Below are 20,032 nucleotides of genomic sequence, written 5' to 3'. Positions count from 1 at the left end.
AAGACATCGGTTAAGTTCTCCTTAGCAATGAGATCGTCCATGGCCCTTTGGAAGCAGGATACCCCATTTGTCACGCGGAAAGGTAGTCGGGTGAACTGATACAACCTTTGTCCGGATTCAAACCCGGTGTAGATGCGATCGGCCTCGGAGATTGAAGTAAGATATAGTAAGATATCAATTTACAAGCATATCTCACCATAATTCACCAAATGTCCGTCTGTCTGTCTGTCTGTCCATTCGAAGGTACCGTAAAAACTGCTGAACTGATCGCAACGATATTTTGGGTCGATAATCCTAGGATCTCCAGGAGTAAAATAGGCTATTTAGTTTTCCCAATTTCAGCTTTAGTCTCCAGCATTCTCAGGTTTTGACTCCCGCATAACATTTGCGTTTGCATAATGTTCATTGTGACGATGTTTTCATTGTGAAGACGTTGTTTTCCCGGGTGCCGCACAAACGGCTGCACCGATCACTGCACAGTTGCACCGATCGGACTCGGTGACCTCGGACAAAGACCTTTTATAAGGACATGGGTTGAATCCCTGCTTGAGAGAATTCCAACCCCTTCGCCGCCATCACAGCCGTCTCTCCAACTTACAATCCCATGAGATATGCAGAAAGGACGACCCAAAACAATATAAACATCAGTAAACATCATTCGTATATAAAGATCATTAAAATTAAATAATGACCTCGGCCAAAGTTCAAACGACGTTTAATCTCTTCATGAGAGAATTCACATAGCTATTTGGGCGGTGAATATGCTAACAGATCGCTGTCTCCATCGATCTTGCCAAGGCTGTATCAGCTATCAGCTCAAAATCCTTCTAACTGTTGATTTGGTAGTTTTTACAATGAAGGAAACATTAACAATGTTGTTAAAAGTTTATTTTGTGATTAATTTGTGATTGGAGTTATGTTGTTTGGAATGAAAAAAGAGATATCGAGTTCAAGTGAATGACGACATGCCGTGATGGTTTCTACTTTCTGAACGTGAACTTCGCGGATCACCATATGCAGATTCGCCATGGTCCCACGATCGATGTTTCTATACGTGAACGTACCCGTTTGTTTGTGAACGGGTACGTTTTTCATGGAAGTCTTTCACGAACTTGCTGTCCATGTCTGACGTGCGACTGAGGGTTCTACAGGAATGTGGAATTTATTGGTTTCATGCTTTAGCATTCGCCATATCTGCATTGTCTGTTTGCTTCTGGCCTCCCACCCGTGCATAGCACAGGTATCTCCCTAGTATAGGTAACTAGTGGTTCAAGGAAATATGTTTCCTTTCTCGATATAAATACCGATTTATTGAAAATGCAAAAAAACGTTGGCGTTTCTTTGGCTATTGTGAGTGCATCGTTCCTATAAGTCTTTTCTTTAAACGTATCTTCTATCAATAGCTAGCTTGCATAAGTAATCAAACAGCAATTTTGCAATCGGTATAATGCGTAATGCGTATAGAAATACAATATGTGATTTACCAAAAGGTGTTAGCGTCCAAATAAGCATGATATTTAGTGACAGAAACAAGCTCATCCAGACACATCAGGCCGAATTTACTGAAGTCGTTTAAGAGTTACCGTATAGAATCACCAATCACTAATCGTGCTGTGAGATAATCACACATTCAAAGTTAATAACGAATTGCCAAAGACGGATTATCTAATGCAGACGAAAACTTTATCACAAGCATTTAAATAACAAAGAAACTTTTACATGTTGGCGAGGGCATGTTTAAGAGTGTGTTAAGGTCTTGAAGCAAGCATTACATGGCTTATAATTGGTAGTTTATATGGGATGGTGAATATGGATGCATTAGGAGTGCTTGAATTATCCCAAGAGATGCAGAAGAGGATAGGAATCGGACAGTTTGCCGACGTGCATTGAGAATCTCCGAGGATAGATGCAATCCCTTGGAGAAGTATGACAATATCAAATTTGTCCGGAGTTAGACGATTGAAGGAATCATTTCGTTGGCTGCTGAATCTAGTGTAAGATGACCTGGATCAACCTATGATGAGGAGCAATGTGCTGAATCCCCGCCAGCAATTGGCCGTGGCGCTGTGAATCTGTTTCAATTGGATGTTGGAGATTGTGCGGTGTGTCACAGGCTAATCTGCTATTTAGACACGCACATATAATTGGCTGTTTATCTCCCTTTGTAAATTGCTGTTTAGACATGTGATTTGCTCTGGGCCTACAGTGATGTTTTTGTCAGCGTAAAGGGTTAGCCGTGTGTTAGCAAGACTCTCACTAAGCACCTTTCATAAATTGGACCCATAATGTTTAAAGCCTTTGAGGCCATATCGGCCGATATCCGATATCGCTGATATCGGATTGCCTCATTGGATATTCCAGCCAGGTCGGACATTAAAGCTGTACTATAAATGGGCCTTTTGGCTCTATATTTAATTCCCTAAGTCGAAATAATGCATAAAGTGATTCCCATTGAAGTAAAGTCCGGTATTTCTGGCATTGTGATGAAAGAGCAGCATGAAACCTCCAGGCTGATCATGTTCACATTTGCTTTGCAAAGCATTTTGAATTGAATGTTGATGAATCACTAATTTAAGCTGTTACAGGAACCCTAAATAACACTCAATTACACGTTCCTTCCATTCGACATTACACCTGTCTGTGATGTAAATGTTTATGAGTACACATTTGAAGAAGACCTATGTTATCTCATTCATATCACAGCAGGTATAGTACTCCATGTTTAATGCATTAATTATCCGCTATTTTCTCAGACGAATTGAGGATGAACACGTGGTAACAAACACAACTAGGAAACTAGGAAAAGATCATTCAGGTCAAACTTGCTTAAAGGAACTTTCAATTCCTGATGAGTCTTTGGGTTTGTAACCGAATATTTTCAGTAAATGTGTTTGGTGTTTTTATAGCATTTTATAGCTCCAGGGAAGATTTCCCTAACAAGCACAGCCGTAAATGTGCAATGCTGCAAAACGCCATTGCTGCTGATGTTACCTGTGTATGGTATGTTTGGTTATGGTGTTTGCAGAAATGGCTGATGTAGATCGAATGATAAAGGTGCTCGAGTTGTCGAGGGCCTAAATGAGAGTGGTCTGGTGATAGAAGTGATATAAATTAGCTACATTTGGCACGAATGCATTCCTTCCTTTGGCAATCTAATCACTTTGATGGTTTGTCCCATGAAGACCATTACAAAGCCCACAAGGAGAGTAGTATATATACCAATGGTATAATTGATGTGAGCAGCTACTCTCACGTGAAAACAGAAGCGGGACACTCTCAGCTCATATCATGCAGATGATTGTAGTACGTGACTGTTTGTACTCGGGAGGGATAGAACTCCTGTAACCTTTACTGTAACTACAGGATCCCTGGCTGGTGCTGCCACCAGGAAGCCATGGGCTGATGTCTGCCAGCTGTCAGCCAGTAGGAAGTATCCATGGTTACATCTCATCATATAACCTGGTACCGTGTGGTCTCCGACTCCATCTTACAAGAGAAAGGTCTCGAACAAACAACCCAAATGTGTTCATTGTTTAGCAATGTTTGACGTGCTTTCTGGTTTATAAATGAGGGAGCACTACATTGTTGGCAGCCATTACGTGAGAGCAGGTAAAGAAGCAAAGAAAAATACACGGAGGTAAAAAATAACAAGAGCAAAATGAAATGTAGACTCTTATTTTCGTTTAATTTGTATAATGGAAAAATAAAACCTTTTTGCCTGATTCATGAATTAAAACGACTCCATTAATGAATTATTCGTTCATTATGCAGCATTATGACGATGATCCTTATTCCACGTCTCTCACCTTTTGGTTACTCACCGACCTCTATATTTTACGGACAGATTGTATGATCCAACTTCGGAATGGCTGATCTGGATCCTGATGAAAGTTTCAGGTATATCCTCGAAGGACCAAGGTAGTATTTAGAAAGAACAGCCAGCTCATGGAGATAGTAAGGGCATTTTATGAGATATTTCACAAATCTGTTAACTAAATTGTTACCAAAAAATTTCTTCACCAATATGTTTGTAAAGGTGTGTAATAACATGTGTTAAAATGTTGAAGTTCAACTCCCGTGGGAAACCCAGAAAAAAAGCTGTTGAATTCGGGTACCGAAAAATTATTTTCGAGAATTTTTATTTTTTTTAATCGGCCCTTAAGTAACTTATGAGGGGTCAAATAAGGGTTTTTCATGATTCTGAGTTGATTGTTAACATTTATATTTTCACTTTTACATTTACACACAAAGTAGCTCACTGAGGGTGAGCACCCAGCATTTGTGGCCAGAAAAACTGTTTCTCATTCTTCCTCTGCTCAGTCCACCTTGTGACTTGGCTGCCTTCATTAATGTCTGCTCAATGCAAATGTCACACCATGTGCCGGACCACTCATGACTTGAGTAACGGACAACGTGGTTCCCGTGGGCAGTGAGACGTTCTAAGGTGTCTTTGTAAGCAGGCAAAGTTTCTAGTTCCTTCATGAGTTGACAGTACAGCCGTGCGCCCTTGGCATACTGATGATGGCCTGCAGCGGCAAAGATGTGAAGCATCTTGGTAACAATGCAGGACAGATGCCCATTGTGGTCTGCAAGTCGCTCGGTTCTGATAAAGACCTTGATCACATCTACCATGTGGTGGTACTCCACCCAGAGTGCAGGTGTTCTTCCTCCTTTTGCGAGTCGTTTGAAGGTTTCTTCAAACCTTTGCTCAAACACTGGCACTACTGGGTCTGAGTGTCTGGCTCCCATCTTCCCATCAGCCACCTTCTCCATGAAGGTCTTCATGTCACCACGCTCCTCCTCAGTGAAGGCAAGTTTCATGATGTGTTGATAGATGGCTGCATCGATGAGGAGGTGAACACGGATTGCCTTGTCAAAACATCCTCCATCCATGATGTGGTTGGCTGTCGTACTTCCAGGATAGATCAACTGGATCACATCTAGTAGTCCAGAATCTTCCATGATGTTACCCATTGATCCAAGATAAGACTTCAGCAGGTGAAAACCACCCAACCTTGGAATGACGGGTAGATTTGCCTGCTTTATTATATTCACAGCCTTCAGCCAAATCGGAAGATCAAAGGTCACTATAGCGACCCCAGCGCGCCGTATGCACTCTTTCAGAGTGGTGAAGATGGTGTTGAGGTCATTCGGGTCTCCTTCAATAACTGGGAGGAACTCGATCTGTGTGCTCTGTTTTGCATCATTAGCATGGATTCTCTTCATCCAGCCATTCCAGTTGGAGTGTGGGAACTCAGGATCGTTGGCTTTGATCACCCACCCCGCTGCCCAGAGTGTGTCACCTGGAGTGAGGAGTAGCTGATCATGAGCCAGGGAGGAGGAAAGCTCAGCGAGGGGGAGAAACATGATCGCGTTCGTTCCTATCTGTTTCCTGTTCGTAAATGGAATAATCTTTACTTCAGTTCCTCTCAGGATCTTAGCTTTGTCGAGTGCCTTCAACTTCACCCGGGGGAAAGCTGCTGTTGTCTGTGGATCTGGCAACGGTGGTGCCGGAGAGGTGACTTCGATCCAACCCATTGAGTGAAAGGGAGTGTTTCCGTGAATAGAGACAATGTTTAAATCTATATTGTCTCCAACAAACTGAGTGACTGCATTGTTTGTTTCCCCAACCTCCATAAAGACCACCTGATCATTACTTGACAATTCACTTTCACTGGCTGGCACTTTGGCTGTCATCACTGATTGATCCTCAAGCGCAGCATCAACCGCAACCTCATCATTGATCTGTTCATCGGTTTCCTCCACAATGGTGTCAAGAGTGCCAGAAGTATCTGGAACATCATCTCCACTCCTACTATTAAGGAAGCAGTATTTGTAGTTTTGTGTCTCCGTGTAAGACTCAGTGTATCCCAGCCGGTGGAACTTGTTGAGCATCCATTTTGACCCAAATCTATGATCAAGTTGTATGGCAAGCCCCATTTGGTGTGGCAATACTCCAGACCGAGGTCGACAGGCCTTAATAAAATTCTGCCCCCAAACGGCAACTCTTTCGTCTGTCTTGACAATCGGTCTCAAGAACATCTGAAGGCTTGCAGGAACAAGTGTCAGCTGACTATCGATGTCAGTCATACTGTGTGTGGTGGGGTATGACTTTGGACCTAAATCAATCAAGGCAATATCATTGGATATGAACTTGAGTGCCGTCTTTATGATCTGAGTCTTCTCATCTCCATGGTCAAGATTAGCATGATGCGCTCGCAGAATATTGTCGGTGCCATCTTTGAGACAGAGTACATCTGCCCTTCTTTCCTGTGTTGTGAAATACAAGGTGTCTTCGTATTTCTCTAGAAGTTTTATCTTTAGCCAATGCTTTGAATAAGAAAGGCTCTTCTCTGGTGACTGATCAAACTCCTGCAGCTTTTCATGGACTTGGTCCATGTTCATTACCCCATGCTCTAATTCTGAGTCTAACCATTCGCAGAATTCAATAAAAACTGCCTCTCGCTCCTCATCAATACTCCTCTGTCCTCTCTTCCTTTTTCCTTCCTCATCAGTCTTGGACAAACTGTCACCTCTCGCAAACATAAGTTTGCATCGCAAATGGTACAGTGTTTCTTCTGCTACCAAGTCGTTGATCCCTTCCAGGCGTCCAGTGACTTCAGTGCCCCAGTCATCCCCGCGACTCCGTGCTGTCTTCGGCAAGCTTGCCTTCAGTGTATCTGCAGACAAATTATCTGGCACTCTGTATTTCTTTCTAGCTTGTGCTGGATTATTTTTGTAGAGCTGGGCTGGTTGGTTGCAAAGAATGCATACATCCTTATACAGGAGGTCAACTGACTGTGATCTTCTAGAACTGCAGCCAGTTGATGAACTGAACTCACAAGTAGTGCGTCTTCTCTTCAACTTTGATGACTCTTTCTCTGCCTTTGATGCTTGAGCTGACTTCTTGGTGGTTGCAACAAAGTTGTTGTACAGATCATTTTTACACTTCTGGTGGTACCTCAGTTTTCCTTCCTTTTGAGCCTCCTTCATACGTTCCACAACAGTAACATTTTCGACAGTTTCTGCTTGTTTCAATAAAGTTGAGTATCCCTTTGGAGTTGCCTGTATGAGCCTTTCAGCTGGTGTATCCGAGCGTGCACAGATGAAGCAATTGAGCACAGGTGGAGTAACGTCTTCATCCATATTGCTAGACTCCATGTCCTGCAAAGTAGAAAATGAGATATATTTAGAAATTATTTTTCCACAAAGGAGTGTCTGTGGTGAAATATAAATGTTAACAATCAACTCAGAATCATGAAAACCCCTTATTTGACCCCTCATAAGTTACTTAAGGGCCGATTTAAAAAAATTAAAATTCTCGAAAATAATTTTTCGGTACCCGAATTCAACAGCTTTTTTTCTGGGTTTCCCACGGGAGTTGACCTTCAACATTTTAACACATGTTATTACACACCTTTACAAACATATTGGTGAAGAAATATTTTTTGGTAACAATTTAGTTAACAGATTTTCATATGTTTCCCTTACTAAGATGTGCAAAGGGCCCAAAGGAATGGTCTCTGATTGCACTATTCCTCATCTAAATGTTTCCTTTCATTTTTGTTCACTGCCCATTGGGTTCCTCAAAATTCATTTCCTCCTATGTTCAAACCTCAAAGCAAAAGTTTTAATATATTGAGTGAAATCATGACTTATTCCACAATGAATTGACGTGGGATTAAAATTATTACCTGTTTTTGTATCACCGATCGATTCTGACTTCTTATCTCTCATAAGAAAACCACATTTTATTGACGGAACAAACAAGAGGCATTTTATTATTATTATTATTATTATTATTATTATTTTTTTTGTATACAAGATCGAGGCTCGTGTAAGAGCTAACATTAATCACAAAAAAACAAACGGACACAAAAAAAAACATATGATAAAGGGAGCGGGAGACAAGATGGGGAGAGAGAGAGGGAAGCACACAAGTACAACAGCAGAGAACAGGGACATCGGGAGATCTGTGGGAGGGAGAGGGCTTGGGGGGAGAAGGCATGGTAAGGGGGGCGGGGGGTGGGAGAGCACAACCGGCAGGCCACGCCCTGAAGTTCGTCATTGGTCAAGCAAGACCATGGAGTGATTCAACAGAGCTTGGGGATTGGACGAAATGACATCAGGGCTAGAAGGTTCGAGAGCAGGAAGAAGAAGACTCTCTCTCTCTCTCTCTCTCTCTCAGACTGGCTTCTGTCCCTGGCGGTCGCTTTTGTGCTGGCGCTTCTGGCTAGGTGAGCTTTGGACTTGAGGGAAGGAAGAAGAGGAGCGCGTCTCTGCTCTAGGTATGGTCTCTTGTTTCTGCATGAACAGGGAGGTTTTCATCATTGTTGGTCTCTTTGCTCGAACAGACAGCTGGCATTCTTCAGTGCACTGATGCTGAGAGAGAGAGAGCAATGTCGACAGTTTCGATCGTGAGGAAGGGGTGCGCTCGCATCGTTGATTGGCGCCATTGTGGGGGCTTCGACGCACGGTCCTTTCGTCGGCCATCCTAATCCTGCCCTGCTGACCTGATCAGTTTCTACAACCGCCAATCACCACAATCCACAAGCATAAATATTGGCCCAGAGCTGAGGGCAGGCTGGCTAGGGTTGTGCTGGATTATTAGGGTAATTGTTTTTGGTTTATTATCTTTGCCCTTGTCTGTTTTTATGTCTGAGTGGAGACGTCTCACCATAGGAAATATTAAATTCACCTCCACATTAATTTTATTCTTGCATTTACTTTCATTAAATTCATTATTGTTGTATTTTATTTGTGGTGTTGTGTTTCCTTGTTTGTGGGTTTCGGGAATCAACCCGTGTGCTTCCTTCAGGTAAGCATCTTGCCGCCTTTTGTCCCGTGCCCGCCATAAAAAATACCCGCCATTAATTCGGCCGTTCACCTCAGGAATTGAAGACCGTCCGGCTATCCGTTCAAGGCTGGTGTTCATCGGCCACGGACTTGATACTATATTGAAAGTAAAAAACCGTAGCATACAGTGCCTTCAGAAAGTATGCACACCCCTTGACTTTCTTCATGTTTTGTTGTGTTACAGCCTGAATTTTAAATGAATTAAATTTCAATTTTTGTCACTGATCTATACATAATACCCTAAAATGTCAATGTGGAATTTTTCTTTTATAAATTTTTACAAAATAATAAAAAACGAAAAGCTAAAATATCTTCAGTTAAAAAGTATTCAACCCCCTTTGTTACGACACTGCAAATTAAGTTCAGGTGCATCCAATTTCCATTGATTTCCTTGAGATGTCTCTACAACTTTATTGGAGTCCACCTTTAGCCAATTCAATTTATTTGACATGATTTAGAAAGAAACACCATTCTATATAAGGTCCCACAGTTGATGGTACATGTCAGAGCAGAAACTCTACCATGAAGTCCAAGGAACTGTTCATAGAACTCCGAGATATAATTGTGAGGAGGCATAGATCTGCGGAAGGAAATAAAACAATTTCTAGTGTTGAAAGTTCCATAGAGCACAGTGAGCTCCATCATTAGGAAATACAACAACAACAACAACAACAACAACAACAACAACAGGCATTTTAAGGCCATTTCCCTGCAAGAGCGGGGGTTAGCTTTGCGGTCCCCATGACAATCTTCTCCATTTGCCCTATTTTCTGCATCTCCCCTTGTTAACCCCCTTGCCCGCATTTCTTCTTCGACCATCTTTAGCCAAGTCTTTCTCGGTCTTCCCCGTCCTCTACTTCCTTCTACATTCATTTCCATCACTCTACTCAACCAGTCACTTTCATCCTTCCTCAACACATGACCAAACCATCTCAACCTGTTCCTCTTCACAGCATCCATCACAGGCTCTATTCCCATCATAATTCGCAATTCATCATTTGTCTTCCTCTCTCTCAACGACACTCCACACATCCACCGATCCATTCGCATTTCCACCCTTTCCAGACTTCGTTGCTGCTCTACGTTCATGACCCATGTCTCGCTCCCATAAATCATAACACTTCTCATACATGCAGCATACACCTTTCCCTTCACCTTCAACGACACTCCCCTCCTCGTCAGCACGCCACTCAGTTCCCGAAACTTCTTCCATGCACATCTCACTCTAGCAACCGTTGCCGAGTTCATTAGGAAATAGAAAGAATATTATTATCGAGATTCTTCCTAGAGCTGGCCCACCGACCAAACTGAACAACTGGGCAAGTATGACCTTGATCAGGGAGGTGACCAAGGACACAATAATCACTCTGACAGAACTATCGAGTTTTTTGGCTGAGATCGGAGAACCTACCTGAAGGACAAGATTCTTTGCAGCACTTCACAAATCTAACCTTTATGGGAGCGTGGCCAGACGGAAACCACTCCTGAGAGAAAGGCACATGACAGCATACCTGGAGTTTGCAAAGAGACACGTGAAAGCCTCTGAGAGCATGAGGCAAAAGATTCTGTGGTCTCATGAGATGGAAATTGAACTCTTTGGCCTGAATGCAAAGAGCTACATTTGGCGGAAACCGAGCACAGCTCAAAACCCATCTAACACCACCCTACCGTGAGGCATGGCGTTTGGCAGCATCATGCTATGGTGATGCTTTTCAGTGGCATGGACTGGGAGACTTGTGAGGATATAGGGAACAATGAATGGAGCCAAATACAGGCAAATCCTCGAGGACAATCTACTTCAGAGTGCAAAAGACCTTAGACTGCTGTGAAGGTTTATGTTCCAACAGGACAATGACACCAAGCATACAGCCAAACAACACTGGAATGGATTCAGAGCAATAACCTGAAAGTCCTCGAATGGCCCAGCCAAATCCTGGACTTTAATCCCATTGAGAATATGTGGGAAGACTTGAAGATTGTTCTTTACCAATGCTCCCCATTCAACTTGACAGAGCTTGAGGAAATCTGCAAGGAAGAAAGGGAGAAACTCACCAAATACAGATATGCAAAGCTGATACAGAAATACCCAAGAAGACATGAATCTGTAATCGCTGCCAAAGGCACTTTTACGAAGTGTTGACTCAGGGTTGAATACTTATGTGAATTTGATATTTCTTTATTTAACTTTAAATTATTTTGTAAAAATTTCTATTAAAAAAATCCACTTTTTGCATTGTGTGATATTATGTGTTGATCAGTGACAGAGAATATCTCAATTTAATCCATTTTAAATTTAGGCTGTAACACAACAAAATATGAAAAAAGTCAAGGGGTGTGAATACTTTCTGAAGGCACTGTATCTTAGACTCTCTCGTTAGCATAACATTTTGAATGCCCCATGTAGCTCAAACATCTGCTCTTACGAATAAAATATATGGAAGAGCTAATGGTTAAAAGAAAAAAAGACAAAATTTCACCTTTAAATTTTTGTTTCTCTATTCAACACTTACCGAGCGAGGCGGGATAAATTGTGAATTTCGAGATAAGCAATTATCTCGAGAAATGTACAAGCCACCCAAGTTTTGGCCTGTAGTGTTAGTCGCAATCAGCAGTATTTGCACAGCAAGTCAAAACATGTGGTGCTTTGCTCTCGTAATAATGCCACTGGCAAGTGCATTGCAGTGTGTAGGGAGACAAGACTAGTGGAATGGGAATTTAAAGAGCGAAACACTTATTCATGGTGAAAGTTAAACAAAAGGAACCCAGGACATAGACAAGCCCAGAGACAATATTTGTACAAAATCTTTCACAGGTGTGTGTTTACATGGAAGTGTGATATTGTGGAATATGCTATTGATGTCATTCTTTATAATAGGGTTGCATTGTGTATAAGGGTTGTGATGGTTCATCGTGTAACACAATCTGGAAGTGAGAGCTACTTAGGAATTCCACGTCTGGTAGAGAAGGGCCTTGAACCTCAAGTTGATGTTCTTCTGTAATGACATTCTGACAGCGTCAGATGTTTGGCTTCCAGTCCAAGAATCTCAATCCGTTTCCACATTTATCATTCGTTGTATTTTATTCCACACCTCTACCCTCTTCCAGGTAACTGCTTACCTTGCATTGTCCAATTTGACTCAATATGGTATTAGATTGTAAGTGCAGTAATTTAAAGATGAAACTCTTGTTTATCTTGTGCCAATGAAACCAAGTTTGTTTCCTTCCCTTGGTTACCTTGTACCTGTCCTTGCTTACCTAATTAAACCAGACAATGGTGTTTGCAGCATCCGCAGAACTGTTAGCAATTGAAAAGTGTGAAGGAAACGTGTTTGCATCATTTCGCACATCGATGTTTGGTGATTATTGAAAACGATGAAGATTATGGAAAGATGGCTTTCTTTAGCGGTCCTAGATGACACCTTCTTTCAAGGTGTAGTAAAGGACCATGTCGCATGGTTGAATTGCATCATTCCAAACTGATGAAAGCACTAGATCTGGAAGATCACACCAAACACACTTGAATGTCCTAAAACCTGACACACCTTCATGAGACAACCTCTCACCAATTATGGCGTTTTCTTCTGAAATCCATTCCTATGTATCGTAAGCGGAGTCAAGAATGAGACTTTGAGACGAAGTGAGGCCGGCACCGTGTCCATGTTTTAAAAACTGAGCACGTAATGTTTAAACTTTGTTTCACTCACACCACTCACACGGTTCACTACATGAGAGTAAAGGTGTCGTGAGTTCGAAGGCTGAACACAGTTGTTCCACAGCTGATGATGGACTAGTCAATCACTAACATGTACCACTCTGTGTTGTAATCTATAGGGGAAGGCAGGGTCACTGAAAGAACAGGGGACTATGGATCCCAAATAATTTGAGGCCATATTAATTAATACCTTTATTACCCTGCGCCCGTGAAGCGAAAAGCAGGGTTAGGCATTCGGGTGCATATGTGTGGCGTACTTACGTGCGTGTCTACATTTTTAAAATTCATTTTCCCGGAAACCGTTGGTCTGATTGACACGAAATTTGACCGTAGGAGCGCCTCCGTCTGTATAATTTTTTTATTCATAATTATGACGTCATATGTCATGTGGTACAGGCGCCATCTTGGGAAAATCGGCAAACGTTGCACTTCTATATTTCCAAAACTGCTCCATGGAAAAAAAAAATTAAACGTGGCTCATTGTAAAGAACTCCACATCGGGGAATAAGTGTTGTTAACAATGACTGTTGTGAAAAATCAATCAGGTCCACAACTTTGTCCCATCGGTAGGTTTAATCTCAATTAGATCTCTGGCATCATCCTGTAAAAATACAGTCATGCAATAGATATCAGGATCTTGGTATCATACAGAGAGGACCGATAATAATAGTCAAAGCAAGCGAGTCTAGCATATATGTGCGAGTCTCGCATATACGTACCATTCAAGACTACATGTAAAGTAAATGTCACAGGAGTGGCCCAGCGTCGCGGATGTCCCAGGTTTTATAGACGCCCTTCAGTGGCTGAAGCGAGTAACTCTCCTGGGTTCAACTTTGGTATAATTTCACTACATTGACGTCATTGGTGCCTTAATTATGACATCATAATTTGAAAGGGACAACACTTCGTCTGATTAGTTTGAAATGCTTGAGCGTGATCTACACGGCAGTTATATTAGAGAATGTCATTGCTCACGTGGTCTGGCAGCCATATTGGATCATTTGATTTTTGTGGGGCTGGAGGGGTGGGTGAGTGGCAGTGTACCTGTTTGCCCACCCTCAAACCATCTTCCCACTAAATCATTTACCTGTCCATTATGTTGTACTAGCGAGAGTGCCAGGCGTTGCCAGGTGATGTTGGCATTTTGTTGGCATTTTGAAGAAATCTATTTGTTTTTTTTCCCCCGTTTTTGTGGCTGCCTAAAACATTTCTCAACACCCACTAAGGAATGGGGAGGGAGATCATTTAATACTACCTTTCACAAAGCTACAAAGGCTTTGTCAGTATATACTGTAGAGCGATCAAGAAAGAAAATCCCCCAAAAAATGGAAAAAAAAATTCCCCTGAATTTTCAAAAACATTCTTTGACTAAAGCACTCCCAGACACTCACTGAGGAACCTTTGCAAGTTTGACTAATATATCTGTTCAGCCATCTCTAAGACGAGGACTCCTCCGATCCTTCGAACCCCACTAGGATCCGTCCTTCTGTTCCACTACTCATAAACTCACCTGCAATCATTCATTTCCCCACATGTTAAATATCAAGTGCAGTATATTTAACATTAATTTATCAAGGAGTTTACGCATACTCCATTCAGCCGTATTATATCTTTTTTTTTTACTTCTGAACCTCGAAGTGAACCTCAACAAATGCTGTTCATGATATTTATCAATTTGCAGAGTTTTATTATTTTTACTTCTATAAGTTACGCTCAATGGTTCTGTTAATCATATCATGCTTTTTGAAAAGACCTTTTATTAATTTTATTAATGTAGCTTACGTTTATTTATTTTCCTTGTTTATTGGGCTTTTCACTCGTTTGTTTTATCTGCACTACAGAATAACTCGACTGCTTTTATTAAATGTTAAAGTTCATTAGATGCACAAAACAATATTCAAAAGATGGAATTTTATATTCAATTCTTATAATAATAATAATAATAATAATTCATTTATTTTGTATAGCGCTTTTCAAGAAGCCCAAAGGCGCTTTGACAGAGTGCAAAACATAATGCATAACAATACATGAAAACAACAACTGCAAAAAGACAAGAATCAATAGGGAAATATTTAAAGCAAAAGGAGGGAGAATAGAAGGAGAAGAGATAGTCAGGGGTTAAATGCTGTGGGTTGAATGTTGAATGCAGTGTTGAACAGGTGGGTCTTTAGTGATGTTTTGAATGTGGTGAGTGAGGAGGAGTCTCTGATGGTGTGAGGTAGTGAGTTCCAGAGGGTGGGAGCAGCGATGGAGAAGGCCCTGTCCCCCCAGGATCTGAATTTGGTCCGGATGGGGGGGGGGGTCAGGAGGTTGGTACCAGCAGAGCGGAGGTTGCGGGTGGGAGTGTGTCTGGAGAGGAGGTCAGCCAGGTAGGATGGGGCCAGGTTATGGAGGGCTTTGTATGTCAAGAGGAGGATTTTGTACTGGATTCTCTGGGGGATGGGGAGCCAGTGAAGCTTGTAAAGGACGGGGGTGATGTGGTCACGGGTCCGGGAATGGGTGAGTAGACGGACAGCGGAGTTCTGAATGTATTGGAGTTTATTGGTGATTTTTGAGGGTGAACCAAAGAGGAGGCTGTTGCAGTAGTCCAGACGGGAGGTGATGAAGGCGTGGATGAGGGTTTCTGCAGCCGTGGAGGAGAGGGATGGACGGAGACGGGCGATGTTTTTCAGGTGAAAGAAGGCTGTCTTTGTGATCTGTTTAGTGTATTTGTCGAAGGAGAGGGTTTGGTCAAAGATGACGCCAAGATTCCGGATGTGAGGGGAGGTGGATACTGGGATACCGTCAATGTTGAGGGCAAAGTTATGGGTGGATTTTGTGAGCGTTTTTGGGCCAATGATGATTATTTCAGATTTATCACAGTTAAGCTTGAGGAAGTTGATTAAAGCCAGGATTTTATTTCAGTGGTGCAGTTTGTCAGGATAGAGTGGGTGTCGGTGGAGACGGACTTGGTGGAGATGAAAAGCTGGATGTCATCGGCGAAGCAGTGGAATTGGAGACCATGACGGCGGATTAAGTGACCGAGTGGGGACAGGTAAAGGATGAAGAGGAGGGGGCCAAGAACTGAACCTTGGGGGACACCTTGGGGGAGGGGAGCAGTGGGGGATTTGCAGTTATTGATGGAGATGAACTGGCGTCTGTCAGAGAGGTATGATTTAATCCAAGAGAGGGCAGTGCCAGTAACGTTAAAGGTGGATTCAAGTCGGGTGAGGAGGATGGTGTGATCGATGGTGTTAAAGGCAGCGCTGAGGTCGAGGAGGACGAGCATGTTGAGGTTGCCAGCGTCAGAGGAGAGGAGAAGGTCGTTGGTGATTTTGAGGAGAGCAGTTTCAGTACTGTGGTTGGAGCGGAATCCGGATTGGAATGTTTCATACAGGTTATTGGCAGAGAGGTGATGTTTGAGTTGAGTGGCTACAGCGCGTTCCAAAACTTTTGACAGAAAGGGTAGGTTGGAGATGGGTCTGAAGTTGTTTAGGGTGTCAGGGTTTAGACCAGGTTTTTTTAGAATGTGGGTAACAGCAGCAATTTTGAGGGAAGGTGGGACGATGCCTGTAGACAGGGAGGAGTTTATTGTTGCAATGATAAGTGGAGAGAGAGCAGGGAGAGAGGCCTTGACAAAGCTGGAGGGGATGGGGTCAAGAGTGCAGGTGGCAGTTTTCATTCCTATGAGGAGTTCAGAGAGGTCAGTAGGGGAGATTGGGGAGAACCGAGACAGGGGATGGCAGGACAAGGGGGGGGGGGCAGGTGGTTGGAGGGGGAGCGGGTGCGGCGGTGGTCAAGCTGTTGTAGATGTTGTCAATTTTGCGTTGGAAGAAAGAGAGGAAGGAGATGCAGTTGTCTACTGCGAATGACTGGGTGGTGGTGTTCAGGGGGCGGAGGAGTTTGTTTATTGTCGAGAAGAGTGCTTTTGGGTCTCCGGAGCCAGAGTGGATAATTTGAGAGTAGTAGGCGGAGCGGGCGCGGGAGAGGGCATCTTTGTAGTGTTGTAGGTGGTCCTTGTAGGCTTGGGAGTGAATTGTGAGACCTGTTTTATTGCGGAGTCTTTCAAGTGAAATCCACCATCTCCAAAGTTTCTTATGTCATCAGAAACCAAACTTTATTACAGGACTCCGAGTTGAGCGCGCTAACATATTTGCTAATCTTGCAGTCTACACTAATGTAAGGATAGACAAGGAACAAGACCTTTTTTTATGTCCATACGGTAGTACTTTGGTCAGGTTCCTGTTCATTGAATATGAACAACATTCAAAAGCTGGGAGGCCAAATGAAGTAGCTCCAAAAAGGTGTTTGTTGATCTTTCATCATCAATGCAGTAATTTATTTTGTGCATGGCAGGTTGATGGCACCATGTACAACACAGGGCGTTTGGTTGTGCTGCGCCTAGAAAAGGAGCACCCGGTGAACATTTCAGGAGGACCTCTGGCCTACAGCTACCACCTGCACGAGGTTCGGCTGCACTTCGGGACGATCGACAGCCGTGGATCTGAACATCGCTTGAACGGCCAGTCCTTTGCTGGTGAAGTGAGTCAAACAGCAGTGTGCTGCTCATCGATGGTTTTGTGTGTAAGGAAGTGGATTCCAGACTCATAGAGCATTCACAATATATAACAGGTGACTAACGTATTATCTAAGACTGCCAGGTAGTCAATGCTTCTGGGGATAATCTATAGTGCCATGTAGAACTAGAAAGGCACTCGGTTTTGTATCCCACTGATAGGCCGGATCTGAATTCGGACATGAACCAAAATCGAATCGGCTTGTTCTTTTCACCTAACCAACTCATCCACCAAGTTTTGTCATAACTTGTCCACAACATTTTGAAATGTCATGTTATATATCGTTTGTGGCCCCATCACACAATGATGAAGATCAAATCACTTAAAACTAGAACAATGCGCCTGTGTCGCCAATATGCCTCCGCATAGTCCCACAACGGGTCGATGCCATCACTCTGCATATGTATGGGTAGGGGATCACGTTAGTGAAGTTTCGAGTTGATTGGATAAGGTTCGTTTCTCTATCAAAGATGGTTGTCAAACCACGTGACCTATGACATCATCATTTTCAAACTATATGCAACAGTGCTGTTAGATGATATTTGTAAAATTTCGCATCGATGGGGTGAGCGGGTTCAGAGATATAATTATTTAATATTTTCCTTCAATCCAATATGGCTCCCAAACCATGTGACCTATGATGTCATAAATTTAATATGTCACTACAAATGGGTCATAGATCATGTGTATTCAATTTCAGATTTTTAGGATAAGGAATTCGATTAAAACATTTTTGGCTGGTATACCATTTCACCTATGATGTCATCATTATCATGCTTTTGTTCCCCATTGGGAGTACTTGACAATGTGCGATGTTTCAAATTTTTCCATTCAGCGGTTGCAGATAAATAATTTTTTAATTATTTGCTTTTAATCCAAGATGGCTGCCATACCACGTGACCTATGACGTCACAATTTTCATTAAAACATTCTGCATGGGTGTCGCTCCTACCCTGAAAGTTTCGTCTCAGTCAGACATATGGTTGCTGAGAAAAACGAGGTTTAGCCCGTACGGACGGACGGACAGACAGACGGACAACCCGAAAACATAATGCCTCCGGCGACTTTGTCGGAGGAGGCATTTAAAAAATCATAACTGGATCGGGATAGGGGTCTTCACCAAAATCGAATCAATTCGTCCTTAATACACCGCCAACTTGCCTGCCAAACTTCATTCATAGCTGTCTGCAACGTTTTTGAGATATCCTGCACACAAACAGACAAACAAGCAGACAGGAGAGAAACATATCTTCTGCCCACCGAATAATAAAGAGAAAGTGCCTTCAATGAAGGCATGTTTTTGGTGATTAGTTAATATTTTTTGAAAGTCTGTTGCCTTTAATTACTTTCATCTGTCCTCCATACCTGACCACAGGTTCAACTGATACACTTCAACCACGAGCTGTATGCCAATGTGTCTGAGGCAGCACGAAGTCCGAATGGTTTGTCTGTCATCAGCATCTTTGTACAGGTGACGCCAGAATGCACTGTGGCCTATCTCCTTTTCTGTACCTAATATATAGATTTTGTAGTGATACTTAAGTCAAACCAAAGACTTTGAAAATGGTTCTTTCTACTTCCTTGTTTGAAGCTCAGCATTTTATTTTTATTTTTATTTTTTTTGAATACAACATCGAGGCTCGTGTAAGAGCTAACATTAATCACAAAAAGACAAACTCACACATAAAACATAAGATAAAGGGAGCGGAAGCCAAGATGGGGAGAGAGAGGGAAGCACACAAGTACAACAGCAGAGAACAGGGACATCGGGAGATCTGTGGGAAGGAGAGAGCTTGGGGAGAGGAGGCATGGGAAGGGCGGGTTGGGGGGTTGGGAGAGGCATTTAAAAGGATAAAACATGGACAAACAACCAAAGTTTGGTAATGATGGGCGCAGGCTTTGATGGGCCTTATGACTTCCTCTTTTGTCGAAGTTCTTTGTAAGGGAACTCATATTTATTAGTCCAAGGTTGGTCTTAGTCCGAAAAGGGGGCTTATGGATTGGGTCTCGCCCGTCCGTGCGTCTGCAACCTTTTCTCGGACATGCATGGACCGATTTTGTTCAAACTTGGCACAAAGACAACACATATGAGAGTTTAGCATATGCGAAAGATTTTTGTTTTGTACTCTGACCAAAGATGGCTGACTTGAGGCCTTCAACTTCGTACAACAAAATTACTGAAACCATGGGGGCTATGACATTTTACGTCTTTTTCTCCTTGTTATTACGACAGCATACGACCGGTCGCTTCACTGACGGGAATACCAATCTTATAGATAGAGATAGATTTACGTATGCACGAAAGATTAATTTTTGAGGTCACGTGCATCCTCCCCTCCATGGAACACCATGGAGAATACAATGCAGAGGGGAAGAGGGAAAGTCTGCCATTTTTGCTTATGTAATAAAAAGATGGTGTGGTGTATTGACTGACAAGTTTTAAGAGAAAAAAATATAAAAAATAACTTTCAGCCTTTAAAAATCGTTCAAATAAATTATTCAGATATCAGCTGCTTTTTTGTTCGTATCCTTTTCTCACCTGTGTTGCAAGTCGAGCGACCTGCTGTATGGTGCCTTAACAGTGGTGGATCTAGGATTTTCTGCAGGGGGGTGACTTCCTCGAGGCCCCAATGGGGCCGAGCCCGCTAGGGGGGCCCGGGGGGGGGCATGGAAATTTTCAATTTTGCTTGTTCTGAAATGCAATTTCCTGCATTCTGTGAAACAAATCTGCCTCACTGTTGGACTCCTAGAGTATGACGTTTTAGGTAGGGATTTTAATTTTTCATCAATGAGTTACATTTTCGTAAAATAGGAAGAAATAAGATTGACCAAAACAGTGACCCGGTATCGGGATGAAGAATTTTTTCCGACTATCAGTAATCGCTGGCCAACTTACAATATTACTTGA

The 20,032-nt window shown here is 42.6% G+C and overlaps 1 protein-coding gene across 1 annotated transcript in view; it reads left to right on the top strand.

The window, feature by feature from the left end:
• The window catches only part of LOC137433624 (carbonic anhydrase-related protein 10), a 295,408-nt gene that overhangs the window by 187,677 nt on the left and 87,699 nt on the right, over positions 1–20,032 (top strand). Inside the window, exons 4-5 of the mRNA XM_068125924.2 lie at positions 16,904–17,089; positions 18,500–18,595. Of these exons, the coding sequence (XP_067982025.1) occupies positions 16,904–17,089; positions 18,500–18,595 (282 nt within the window). The remainder of the gene's footprint in view (positions 1–16,903; positions 17,090–18,499; positions 18,596–20,032) is intronic.

Source organism: Myxine glutinosa, chromosome 10, assembly GCF_964187855.1.
Source record: "Myxine glutinosa chromosome 10, kmMyxGlut1.1, whole genome shotgun sequence".
In the NCBI taxonomy this organism is placed as follows: domain Eukaryota; kingdom Metazoa; phylum Chordata; class Myxini; order Myxiniformes; family Myxinidae; genus Myxine; species Myxine glutinosa.
This window is presented reverse-complemented; position numbering and strand designations above follow the sequence as displayed.